At 39.8% G+C, this 14,477-nt stretch overlaps 1 protein-coding gene across 2 annotated transcripts in view; it reads right to left on the reverse strand.

Annotated features, from left to right (window-relative positions):
• Positions 1-508: 508 nt before the first annotated feature.
• The window catches only part of si:dkey-246g23.2 (solute carrier family 66 member 2), a 106,537-nt gene continuing 92,568 nt past the window's right edge, over positions 509-14,477 (reverse strand). For both annotated transcript variants that reach the window (XM_041795317.1, XM_041795318.1), the window contains exon 5: positions 509-8,584. In XM_041795317.1, the coding sequence (XP_041651251.1) occupies positions 8,410-8,584 (175 nt within the window). In that variant the 3' untranslated portion in view covers positions 509-8,409. The remainder of the gene's footprint in view (positions 8,585-14,477) is intronic.

Consider the following 14,477-nt stretch of genomic DNA (forward strand, 5'->3'; position numbering starts at 1 on the left):
TTGCACTTCAGTGATGCATTAGCCAACGGGGATTAAAGCCTTAAAGCAACACTCTCTTAATTAACCCCCACTCATCGGCCAAGGATGGATAAGGCACGGCCCGGCTCAGGCTCAATCTTGACCGTGATTTCTGCCGTGCACAGGCATTCTTCCTTTCCTTTCAAACAGCCGGTTTCAAGGTTTTCCCAGGACATCTCACAAATCAAAGCTTTTAGTGAGAGCAGCAGCTGGGTAGATCTTAAACACAGATGCATGAATAATATTTTGATCCTGGTTTGATTCAAGGCTGATATGTGCTTTTGAAGCTGGCTTTAATCCAAACAGTTTTACATGATGTATCAGATCTTTATTTTGGGTGGTAACGTCTAAATCCAACTGATTGTAGCAGGAGCAGCCTACTCGGATTACAACAGAATTGTGTTTATTTTTAACGTCAGTGCTTGCCATGCTTCATGGCATTTCATTTCATAACAGTGAGACAGTAGAAACACAAAAGCACATGCTGAGGTATAAATACTTTATGTGTGAGAAAATAACATGATCAATATTTCACATACTACAGTTGTCATCAGAGGGGAAAACACTTTGGCAGTAACATTCAGAGGTTTTGTGCCTTCACAGATACTTTCATATGTGATATCACATTTTTTGTACTTGTAGACTTTTAAAGCTCCTGCGAGAAACTTTTCAATTGTTTTCCTTCGGTGCCTCCTGCAGAAAAAGAAAACCCTAATCTCTTTGCAGTGTATGTCTTAGATGTAAGGCCAGATCCACAGAGAATAGATGGCACCCACTAACTGCACCATGATCTGTGCAGAATTAGCACCTGTTTTTAGTACCTCATCCACAAAAGAATTTGCACAATTTGGTGCTAACATGTTGAAAATCTTTGATGCAAATGATCATACACCAGTGACTGCAACTAGCCATTGTGCAGAGATCACAGTAGGCATGACAAAGACAGAGTCATAGTCTTGCTGACTAGAAGCAGTGATTTCTTAATGACAGTCAAGAAATCTCACACAACAGAAGGAGACTGTATTTGGGTGCAAACTCGGTCTTATGCTTGTTGGTGCTCAAAATATATCACAACTTTATAATATATTGCTAAAACAGCAAAACAAATGCACATCAGCACCTTGATAATTAAAGCAAAGACCAACATGGATGTGCTACACACCAACCAATTTATCATTTAGAAGAAAAACTGCATGCTATCCCTCAAGCAACCTAGTCAGAGAAGAGTCCTCAGTGCAACCTCCATAGTGTTAGTCATCTTAAAAATAGACATAATATTTTGCAGCATAATTTTTTAAACCTCATTCTGTTGTACAGAAACTGAATCAGAAACCACCACAAGCACCTGCTTCATATGGTTTCCATGGTCACAGCATTTAAAATAACATACAATATAAATTCAGATGATTGTTTTTGTCCTGTTTTATAAAGATAACCGTTAACAGAGTCTATTTATTCCAGCCCATGTTGTGTAATATTGTATAATCACTGTCCACATTCAGAGGTGAACTGAACATAAGTCTGCAGGTAGGAACGTAATGAAGAGTTTTTAGGCAGCAGGAGGCATCGCTGTCTCTCTCTTCTGGTCTCTCTGTTCAAATCATGTGCACTGTTGGTAATGTGAAATATTACTGTCTGACTTAGTGTACATGTGAATTGAATGCTCATGTGTGGATTGTTTCTGCTGTTCATATTTGTCACTATGGTGGCAGTTGTATTTTTGCAGCACTTTAAGCCCAAGATAAATTTTCCCCAAGGGGGACGATAAATGTTATCATATTGTATGGTATAGTGGTGTGTGCTCCTCTCTCTCTAACTCCTTCTCCAGTGGCCCTCCACTCTGTGTGATTGTAAGAATAATGAGATTTTGGCGGGATAAGAGCTCATTGACCAACTATTTGACCAATCACCTGGAGTGTGTCAGCCCTTCTTACATCAAAAGCTGATAATCAACTGAATCTACTGTATATGTGGCTAAAAATTTGGAGCTGTCCATGGTGCTGAAAGTCAGGGAACTATGATGTACCGTACTTTTCAGCACCTGCACCACAACCTGATAATGCTACTCTGGATGATAATAAAAGCCTTTAAAGAGACCGATTTGATTTAAATTCCAAATTGAACTAATGGTAGTTCAGTCAGGACCACTTTGTCACACGATTTGCAGTTACGATCTTTGTCTTTATAAGCAGGTTTAAATTTTGCTCTCATTGCTGCTATTTATATTTGGTGGTGTGGCTGTTCTAGGATCCCCCTGCCCTTTCACAAGCCTACATGGAAACCATCAAGCAAGAACAGCACACAATCTTGCCTTTCCTTTGCCTACAAGGAAAGCCTGAGGCAGGGAGAGAAGAAGCAAAAACTCCCAGAGCAGAGCAGGCAACAGTGACAACAGAATGACACTGATTAAGTCAGAAGCAGGATAAAGGAGAAGCTGGGGTGGAGGAGGGTTGCAAACAGCTTGGAGAGGGAGCAGCAAAGCTTAGCCAGGCTAGCGCAGTTTAAAAATGGCAGCATGATTGCAATTAGCCGACAGCGCGCTTAGGACTCTACTAATGAGGGCCCAGCTGATCTCAATTATATGGCAGCGCTTGACTCTGTGGCCTACCTGAACTAACACTTTAAGCTCATTTTTAATGGCAGTGGCTGATGAGCAAACAGAGTGAAAGAGAGAGATCGTGCCAGTTTTTAACACATAGGTCTCAATGGTGTTGAACAGCACCATTGAAGCACCATAAATCTGTGCTGATGTTTCTAAGTTAGGCAGTATATGCAAAGAGGTTTATTTGCAAGGGAAGAGGCAAATTTTGCCCCAATCTTTAGAATATTTCCTAATTTAAATACATGCAAATGGAACAGGTGCACTCAGGATGCTTTCTACTCAGCAGTTTACCTACTTCACTCTCTTTACAGATTGCAAGCCCTCTTGAAATCATTTAAACATAGTGGCTGCAAAAGTGGCACAATTCTTCCTACATGAGGCCTGTGATTATTTGTAAAGACAAATGCATCACTCATGGATGCAAGGAAAAATGGAAATAAAGACCACTTTAGCAGTGTGCAAGCCATCACTTTCTCCTGCACCAGCAGCATTCTAATTGAAAAGAGGCAGTCAATCTTTATGCTAAAAATCCTCACAGGAGCTTTAAAATATTTACAGACAGCATTTACCTTTGGTTTCACAAGTCTATTACAAGTATTTTCTGAAAAAACATAGCTGATGGTTTAAAAAAACAGAATTAAAAATATAGTATTTGGTACGAAAATGTTTCACAATCACAAATGAAATTCTGATGCATCTTTCATGCAGTAGAAGTAACAATACAGCACCCTCCCTATTTAGGGCTTAAAACCCTTTTCATTATAAGAGTGTTTCAGATAAGGCAATAGGCACAGTAACCACAATGTGAACTTGGTTGAGGGATTATCACAGCCAAGCAGTGTGTGCACTAATCTGTCCAAACGCCCTTGAAAAAAAAGGGGGGCTATACAAAGCCTAAATGTTAAGCTAAATCCAAGGCAGTTCCATCCCTAGCCTCTGCTGGGAGAGAAAATAAAAGATACACATCTGGTGATAAGAGCATATAGAATACAGAAATAATGCAGACGCAATACAACTGTGGTATTCAGCAGGGAGCTGGAGATAAGACACATACAGCTCACTATATTGCCTACAGATAAAATGCAGGATAAGTGGAAGTGAAGAACATATGTATACCCACATGGAGGGAATTTACACAATGGAAGGTCAAAGAACAACAAAGATGAACATCACAGAAGTCTATCAGTAACCTGAGCACCTTTATAAATGTCACTCCAGCATAACAGTAACGGTGGATTCATAAAGGCATACATATATATTTGGCACAGAATATTCATCAAACACTTCTCATATTTATATTCAAACACTTCCTCTGCATGTTGTTTCCATATTGCATGTACTCATACATAAACATAAAGATGACATATTTCATCATTCTCTTATTCTAACTGAAAGGAATAAAAAGCCAAAGACATCTTTGGGATGCAGCCTGATTTTCCTGATATGAATATACCTGAAATGACTGCTAATTAGAATTTTAATGAACTGATCATTGTTAAAGCATGATCTGACCTTTTTTGAAGCACATTTATAAACTTGAGAAGAATAAAATAAGATCGAAGTGTCTTACTTGTCTTATATGATTGCAAGAAATGGTCTGTGGCTGTGTCTCTCTCAAAGCAGTGGCTTTAAAGCTGACCACACAGAATGCGATTTTCGGCCAGATTTGTGTCCCTCGAAGGTGGTGGGGATGTGTTCAAAGTCAAGGCTCATGAGATAACTTGTCTAAATAATCCTCAAGTGTGTGATGGAGATGCAATTATTTTATAACTCCAATCATGAATCATAACTACAGTTGCAATCAAAATTATTCAACCCCCATTGCAAATCAGGTTTAGTGTGAAAATTTACAGACTTTCAGAATCACTCACCACAGTTCAAATACGCAAAACTAGTGTTGTTTCAAGCACACCTGATGAAACTTACCAAGGGCTTCAGTAGTGTCACCAGGTTTGCTTGAGCTGGAACACATGAAATACCTGAACTGTGAGGGGTTTGTTGAGTGTCACGTTTGACTGCATGTCAGAAATATGGCACAGTCAAAAGAATGGTCCAAAATGCTCAGAGAAGAGCTCTTTGCCCTTCACAAACAATGAACAGGATACAAAAAGATAGCAAAGGCACTGATTTTTCCTAGAAACACCTTTGGAAGCATAGTTCACAAGTTCACAGTTACAGGAGCAGTGGTTACACCTCCTGGAAAGGAAGCTATCAATGGCTGCTACCAGATATCTGAGAAGGCAGGTTGTGAAAAACCATCAAGTGACTGCGAAAGACCTCCAGCTAAACTTGGTGGCAACAGAGACTGAGATTTCAGTGAGTACAGTCAGGAGCGGACTGAACGTAGGTTGGTTGCAGAAGAAGTCCTGGATGATTCCACAGTGGCCATCACAGTCGCCTGACTTGAACCCCATAGAAAATCTCTGGTGGGATTTGAAGAAGGCAGTGACAGCCATTGCACATGAGGAATGGGCTAAGATTCCTCAGCAATGCTGCCAGAAGCTGGTGTCTGGCTATGCATCACCTTTGCAGCAGGCCATAGGTGCAGAAGGTGTTCTACTAAGTACTAAAGATGCTCGCAATGAAGGGGTTGAATAATTTTGAGACTGGAGAAGACATTTTATGTTGCACTTTCAGTCAGATTTGGGGAAACCCAAATCATTAGTTGTGTTGAGCTATTTAAATTCCTTTTAATTTGTTCATTGCAAAATGCAGAAAGTCTAAATGTTCACAATAAACCTGATTTGGAATGGGGGTTGAATAATTTTGATTGCAACTGTATCAAACAAGTTTTCAATTTATGATTCTAAGTTGTAATGCCTCTTATGGAATACCATAATTTTTCTTCTGAATTCACATGTGATTATTCAGGATTATGTGAAATCTTGTGTGCAGGAAATCTCCCAATTGAGGTCACTGGAAGGTTGTTAGCTGTGTGGTCTCCAGTGGTCTCATGGTCTGACTGCGTCACCTAGTGTTTGCACATCTTTAAAATCAACTTAGGGTTGGAAATCGTATGGTGTGTGGCCAGCCTTAGTCCCTGTTCTCTGCTAGTGTTGCTAGACTAAACTAACATCAATTGTATAAAATGCTAAAATGCATTTGTCTTGGTCTTTTCTTTATGACCACAGTTAAAGACCCGCAAGCGGTCCCCCCAGATCTAAAAACAGCTTGCACAAGCGCATTTCTGTTGGCTGAAAGTTTAGTTTCATGTAAAAGAATAGCAAAAACACAAAAAAGGTCACTGCTTGAGGCTGAAAGTGTTCAATGTAGCCCAACTATGTCAAACATGTTCTTAACTTTGCACCATGTGCTTTGGGTTATGTTTAAAAATGGCCTCAAACACTTTATACATAGGTGTGTCCTGGGCACAGCGTGACTCCAGCTTTCATCCAAAGCTAGGTGAGCCTGCAACCTAGCATGTTACTATTTACATGACCGATTTCAACCTTTATTTATTGACTGTACTCTGGATAGCTCGAGTTGACTTTGTCATCTTTTGCAGATTTTATGTTAAGAGAGTAGAATCATTCTTTTTGTCTAAATTTGCACAAGAAAGTAAATCAGAATATTTTCCTGATTATCTGCCTTAAAATGATGATTAATGACACCTCTAAACCCTGATGTAACTCTGCCGCTATGAAAGGATCTCATGAAATTGTCCAATCATAAAAACTCAGCAGAAAATTATACAGTCCTCTTTATTCTTTGTTTCTGGCATGTATACCCTGAGAGGTTTATACTAGATAAACTGGTACATCTCCAATGTTTAAAGACTGTTGCACGCGAACAGCTGCAGAATGAAGTCGTCTGTATGATGCAAACCCAAACCTCTGCAGTTTCCCTTAAAAAAGTTGCAAGGAGAATATGCAAACAGATGGGTTTGGATGAACAGCCGGACTCTAACGGGCTGCTACGTTAAAAGGGGAGAGTGGTGGTCTTTATAAGCAGGTGCAGTAGATTTATTACTTAATTAAGTCAGGCCTGGGGAGGGCGAGTTAAAAGAAACCTGCTCTGACTACTGATCAGCTGCTGCTCCTGATTTGTTCCCGCAGTGCTTTAAAAAGAAACAATGAAGAAACAGTTGAAAACAAGTCTTACCCCCTGAGATTGTGTAGTTTAATTACTGTTTCACTATAAACCTAACTTCTAGATGAAGTATTGGGTTAGCATTTTTGCATTTGTGTTGGCTGAGATGGATCAATATTTCTCTAACAGTGTTATTAAAGTACTAGCTCTGATTAACGGGGCATCTCTGGACAAATTAAAGGACTTTAAAAGGAACTGCATTTCCCATATCCTAGACTGCCACAGCAGCCCCTTTAATCAGTGAAGCCCACTATGTGCAAACTGTGTAATATTCTTTCTGGAGGCCCCAAATCCCTAGCTATGCCCCTGGAGCCTACCAACATTTAACTTTTAAATCTTCTTTCTTTTTATTTATCATTATAACAGCTCTGGGGCATTAACTAGCAGGCTGTTGACAGAACGTCTTAAAAGATGGAAATATTGGATGGCTTTTAAAGTATATAATTCACTGATTAATTCAACGAAATAATGAGCCAATTAATCAATTATTTGAAAAAACTATAAGTTGTAGCCCTAATATTTTTAAGAAAATATAATTAATGCTTAGAGGGTCTTAATTTTTCAAACCTAGAAACATAGAGTACCCCCCCTTAAAATGCTAAGAGTCACCAAACAGTCCCAAATGTAATTTTCTTTTGCTCCTTTCTCACTTGATCAAACATTGGGAAAAGCCTAATTTAATAAATACATATTTAAACAACTAATTTCCTGTCATTTTAAATAATAGACCAATGTATATTATAATGGATATAATGGTTTCTAGTCCATGATAATGTGAAGTTTCACCGTTTCTTTCTTTTCAGACTTTTCAGCATTACTAATACTGCAGTATTTGATCTGCCATCAAACATGTTTCTTAGTGTAAAAAGATTGTGACTTTGGTGCAGAGCTTTGCAGCATTGCTAAATGAGTTTCCAGAAAAACGTACAGACGTGTATTTCTTTTCAATCAGGCCACAAAGCGGAGCTGCAGCAGATTGATGTCCTCTGTAGTTTCTCATACTTTGTTTACGTTCTGTAGCCTCGGCTCACACTGGATGCCAACGGCAAAAATCAATATCTGATGTGGAGAAACACCAGCATGCATGGCACACACAGACAAACACAAACACGCAGACTCTCTGCACGATGAGACCAGCAGGGTGAGGTGTGCAGTGTGGAGTGGGAGACTCATCACTCAGGTAGGAGGTTCCAGTGCAGGGCTACCAGTGCAGGACTGGTTGTAACAGCTGCCAGTACAGGTCTGCTTATAGTGAGCTGCCAGAGTGAGTAATGTTTGCAAGTCCACCAGAATCCAGCATACAAGTCATATTCAAAAGAGAGTGAATAAATAGTATAAAACATTAAAAATACACTAAAAAATATCCTGACAAAGCTGAAAACCTTAAAGGCAAAGCTGTTCTAAGTGCTTCATTGTAAATGCTGCTGTAGTTCATTTGTTCAAGGCTAAATTTCTTGCATCATTGCAACTGAAGGTACATTTTGAATCTGATTGAACCTTTAAGACAGAATATTTCAAATCAAGGCTGAACATAGAAAAAAAATCTAAACTGCCTTTGGCTTTTTTCAATATTTATGAGTCCTAATGTGTCCTATGATAATTCTATTAACTTTGCTGCTCTTATTAAGAGCCTCGAACGGACTAGACCTGATGAAATTAAAAGAAAGGCCACACGGAGCTGTGAAAAGCAGCAGCCTTGTTCAGCCCAGCTTGGCCCGCGTATCCTGGCTGTAGAAAAGGACCTGCAGCAGGATTGCCACGTCGATAAGGATCTGAACGGAGCCACAAATGGTGAACTGGGTCGGGCTCTCGTTTATCACAAAGTAGGTGGTCTTGAAGACGTCACCGGCCATCCACAGCAGCACCATCTTCACGCTGGAGCAACAGAGAAAGAGGGAGACACAGGGGAGAGGGGATTAAAGTTTTCCACCGATCTGAGAAAAATAGAAGACAACACTGGAAACAAGGTGGGGTAGTTGATCTGACCCTTTCTGACAGCAAGAGCAGCACCTAAAAGGCTGTTTAAAACAAGGGTGGGCAACTGGCAGCCTCAGGGCCACATGTGACCCCTCCTTCTCACTGAAGATGGCCCTCAAGTCTATCTTAGATATCAGAAAATGTAAACATGAAGAAAGACAAGAAATCTGCAATAAAAACATGAAATTATTCCCATAATAATAACTTCAGTTTCTGGTTTAAATGTTCTTCTTAGCAAGAAATTGGAAATAAACAAGACTAGGTTAAAACCTGTATATGGCTGACAACAACTATCTTGGATGCCTGTTGAAATGCCAGACTGAATTGTGTGTTCTGGCAGATTGATTCCTTTTTTGGGTGTGTATTTGTGCTGTCCCTTATGTTCCTGGGTTGGGAATTGAAGGAGCCTTATAGTTTAAAACATAAAGCCCTGTCGGCAGGAAACAGCTAACCTGACACACCAGATAAAGCATTTCAGAAGGGCAGGACTTATCAGAGAACACATTCAGCATGGGCTATCAGAGCGACAAATGACATAGTGCACATGTACTACTGTTGTGTGGGCCACAGCTGCCTTCAGTCGTGAATGGCGGAACCTCATGTAAAATTGATGCCAAGGCGACGGGAGATGTGCAAAAACAACTTCTGTGCCAAGCCAAACTTTTGGTGTGACTCTTTGTGCTCATCTTTAAAAACAAACACAAATGAGAGCCCAGCCCCGTGTAGCATTTTCTGCTGGATAGCTCAGTGGTTTTGATTATTGACTGTGGTATGGGAGATCGGGGGTTCAAATCCTAGTTAGAGCACAATATTCCAGTGTGGGCCCTTGGGCAAGATCCTTAAAGGGATACTTCAACATTTTGGCAAATTTGCCCATTGCCATAATTCCTATAGTCTTAGTAATAGGTTCATTTCCTTTAGTTGTAGGTGCAAGCTGTTTTTAGATCTGGGGGGACTGATATACCAGCTGCAGTGCTAACACTATGTAAGCAGACGGTATTCCGGCTTTCCCTCATCAAACTCATAAAATACACAATCCAACAACTCCAAAATGCTCTCGTGGACAAGTTGTGACCTGCACATTCACCACGCCATGATTATTTCATAGCGTGGTGAATGCGACCTGCACATTCACCACGCTATGAAATAATCATGGAACATTATGAGACGGAGATGTTTTAAAGTTAAATGCAAAGCCGGAACTACACTCCAGACATGGCTGCTGCACTGTGTCACTCTGCCCAGTGGTTTACTCACAAAATAGTTCCGAGTATTTGCTTCATGTGTCGTAACGTTACATAATTATACATGATTATTTCATAGCGTGGTGAATGTAGAGGTCACAACTTGTCCACAAGAGCGTTTTGGAGTTGTTGGATTGTGTATTTGATGAGTTTGATGAGGGAAAGCAAAAAATTCCATCTGCTTACATAGCATTAGCTGTGCAGCTGGTATATCGGTCCCCCCAGATCTAAAAACAGCTTGCACTGACAACTAAAGGAAACGAACCTATTACTAAGACTATAGGAATTATGGCAATGGGCGAATTTGCCAAATGTTGAAGTATCCCTTTAACACCTGGAACACCTGTCCCAGATGTAAGTCACTTTGGATAAGATCTGCTAAATGACTAAATGGTTGAAACTGCTACTTTCCTCTAGCTACATCCTAGCTAACGGCTACAGCAGCAGCAGCAGCAGCAGCAGCCCCTGGATACACCAGAAAACCATAATCATAATGATCTCCTACCATGCTGAAATAGAGTGAGAGAAGAACGAAAACATCTTTTCTGTCACAGAAAGCTTTCAGTCTTGCTCTCTGCCCTATTTTTCTTAATAAAGAGACATCCAGTTATGACAAAACTCCAGCTGTGGCTAAGTCCGAGATAATCACTCCACTAGCAGTCGTTGTATACAAGCATTCACACAAGTAACCCTTTCCCTGTAAATATAACCAACTCATGCTGAAGCAGGTCAGCAACACGAAAAGCTTTTTTAGGGTAGTTTTTGTTCCTTACTTCATACAGAAACGTGGTCCAGTTCTAGAAAAACAGACGCAGTGCTAAAGCAATGACTGAGGTAATCACTGCAGTGGAGGCAGCCACTACCGGCGGCTTTCTGTACAGAAAACCTCGCCCATAGTGCAACTCTGTATGGTATGGCTCTGAAAGTAGAGTCACTCACTCACTCAGTCGGACAGACACAGACAGACCAATGTGTAAGGCTGACCTCCACAGTCAGCCAAAAAACTACTTCATGAAGCATTAAAGTGTAAGTGAACCCCCAGCTCAGAGCTAACTCCGCCCACTTCAGCAATTTGAAAAAATGCACAAAAAAGGGCAATTTGGTACTGAGAGGAGGGAGGGGAACGAGACCTGAGGCTCATGCCCAAAACTGCCTTCAATAGAAACACAAAGCGCAATTTTACTTAGTCAAAATTTGATAAATATCACTTTTATTCTGTGAAAAACTGTAATGGAAACCCAGCTATTACCAAATGAAGGAGAAGTCAGAGTTTTAAGATGTTTGATATTCTGACTCTAGGTAAGAATGCCCAGAATAACTGATGAGTGCACACAGCCCAGATTCACCAAAAAGATTTTTTGTACTTTCACATCTCACAAATGTGAACGCAACTATATTGTCTTCTTAGGCAGGGTTTCTTTTCCTCGATTTTTATTTTTTATTTATTTATTTTTTTTACTGTGAGTAAAGTGAACACCAGGACAGCCAGCTAAGGAAGTCTTGATTCATCTTCCAGATTTATTTTCTGAAATCACATTTGTGTGCGAGTTTCTGTGAGATCTAGTGTATGTAGATTATACACTATAAAGTTTTTATTATAAACAGCAGCTGTGGGGTCTCACAGTCTGGTGGAATAACTGTGAGCAAGCATCATAATGTTACAATCTCTGTCTTTGTTCCTCCAAATGGTTAAAATTTAAAAATCCTTCTGAGTCTTTTATCTTAATGGAAGCACAGCAGTTTATTTCTGAATATGTTAAACTTTCCTTTATTTTGTTTCTCCTAATTAAGGGTAATTAACCTGTTTTTGATGTTCCACCATGAGAAAGGAAAAACAGACAAACATCTGTCTGCTCTCCTCCAGCCTTCACCTGCCAACACTGAGGAGATTTTCTAAAATGTTTTGTTTTTGATTTAGTTCTCGCTGTATGAGAAACAGCAGGAAGGCAGTAAAAAGATCAATGAACAAGGTGAAGTAAACTACCCATTGATCACGCAGTTAGAGGAGGTGAAGGGAGGAGAAAGATGCACAAAGATTGCCTGTCTGAGAGAAACAGAAAGACCTTGAAGAAGACACAAGTCAGCTACTTCACCGGCGGCCTGATGCCAACACAAAACCCATGAGGAGTTCTCTGAAACTTTACAGGAAGCATGAGACAGAGCAACAGACAGGGCACTTTTCTCTATGAATCACTGCTTTTAGTGCTTCTTAACTCTCTGTCTAGTCTTCATGATTCATCAGAATTTCATGCATCATTCCTCTCTCATGCATTTGCTTAGTTTTAACCCTCCTGCATTTTCCTATTTTATTCTTTTTTTTGGTCACAATTTCAACTCAATCACCTACAATTATTAAGAGTAACTAAACCTTTAGACCAAGTGAGGATTTGCACTTGGACCACCGACACCAAAATCAAAGAGAGAGGCAGATAAAAAAGAGAAAAATACAATTTTCAGACCAGTAAGTTGTTTGTGTAAAAACATGCAGCAAAATGCGTGCATGCCCGCTCATTAGGCAATCATTAGATATTTAAGTGTGACTCAGAGACTGGAAAAAGGAAAACTCTGGCTTTGTGAATTAGCTGCTCTGTAATGAGGCTTATTTGCATATGAGGGGAGCATTTTTGTGCCAAATGTGTCATTTACATGGATGCAAATGGGACAGGATGCTGTTTGCTTGGCTGAGCAGTTTGCATGCATTTTGTGTGCAGATAGATTTTTCCTCTTGGTGTGAACTCTGTGGATCTGATGCTAACTTTTTAGCCATTTGCATGGCTTAAAAAGGTACAAAAAGCTGTACTATTCTTTAATGGTAATGACTTGTAAGCAATATCGATACATTGATTGGTTTATTAATTATACAATCAGATCGATTGCAAGTCAAAACATTGATCTCCACCGTCACCTTAAAGCTACGCTTTTATTTTGAAATTCCTCCCACACACTCGTTGACAGTTTCCAGGGCTAAATGGGGTGCTGACAGGAACCAGCCTGGATGCAGAGTAAATCCACTCTTTGCACAGCTTTGTGGACATATTTGGGGCATAGACTCCTGCAGGGTGGGCCTCTCATCATTGTTTTATCCCGATGCAATCGCCTTATGAGATCATTTATTGGTAAAAAAAAACACTATCCCCTCGTTATACTTGATGTAGTGTGAGTGCCTTGTGCTACAGGCACCAATGCTGCATGTGATGCACTAATTGAAGCCTGTCGTCTCCTGTTAGATTTATAAATAAAGACAAAAATTGTCTGTCCTCAATTCAAGCAGTACAGCTGCCCCCCTCCCCCCCTCCCCTGCTCATAATGAGTGATTGACCTTTGAAATAAATCTTTGGTACATTAAACTTAACCTCTCCATTTATCAGAATCAAGATTGCTGTAAATGAAAAATAATGTAAATTCATCACTATATTCCTCGTTAAAAAGCCCCTAAAGCATAAAGGACAATTATAGATAGACTATTTAAGTCCACATGTTTGTAAATGTGTTAATAAAAATCTAAGACAGGGAAATTAGGCTGGAGGACTTGATCCTGACTATGAAAGGTTGCAGAAAAAGTGCATATTGCTTTGGCGTTGACAGAGTGTATGAAAGGAAATAAAAATGTTTGGTACTTATAATGTTTACTGATATAAATCAACATGTTTCTATACTAATGCCCATTGTTATGTTCCTAATTTGAAGGTAGTCAGGGGGCCTCAATTTCAGGTTATTTAAACATTCGCAACATTTAAAAAATATATAAATACAGAAACTTTTCAGAAATGACACTGCCAAAATATTTTTTTCTCTACCTGCAAGAGATTTGTTCATAAATTTGTCTGATATCGATCATTGGGTCTTATATTGAATCAAAATTATATTGTAACATGATAGATTTTGTGATATCTGAAAATATTGTATTGTCGATACTGTATCATGATGAAACAGGTGATTTACACCCTGACTATCTTTAGTGCATCTTCCCTCAAAGTTTAAAATTTACCAATAGTACCAAAGACTGCTGATGGACTCAAATCATGCTGGAAAAATCATCTAGCATTCAGAGACTACATCACACAGTGTGGCATCGGCTGTCTCGGCATCTGTTTTCTGTGCAAAGTCATAAAACAACTGATTCCCAAGTTAGTTTCAATGGATAAATATCCTAGCTGAACTTGCTCATTAGTTTGTTTGTGTGTGTTGCATAGACTGTATGATGCTGTGGCTGATGGTGACGGCATGGAGGAGTGAGTAGGATGTCTTATCCCCTCCAATATTTGTGCATGTTGATACATGAATGTAATAAATGCATTTTTTAAATTCTACCTCAGTTGAAACTACTGGGTTTAGTGGCCCTTTAAATATCTAACTTCCCCTTCACAGCTCATGCCTCCCTGCTCTGCTCCCTCAGCCATTCTTCCTCTGTGGACAGTGAAGTCCCATAGGTATGTATGGGACATGAGTTAATGCCTTTTGTTGGGGCCGATGGAGGGGACGTAGCAGGACCATCAGTCATCAGTGAGACAAGCTGTGGGGGTCAGAGGGGTGAGGGAGGAAGGACA

Source organism: Cheilinus undulatus, linkage group 9, assembly GCF_018320785.1.
Source record: "Cheilinus undulatus linkage group 9, ASM1832078v1, whole genome shotgun sequence".
Taxonomy (NCBI): Eukaryota; Metazoa; Chordata; class Actinopteri; order Labriformes; family Labridae; genus Cheilinus; species Cheilinus undulatus.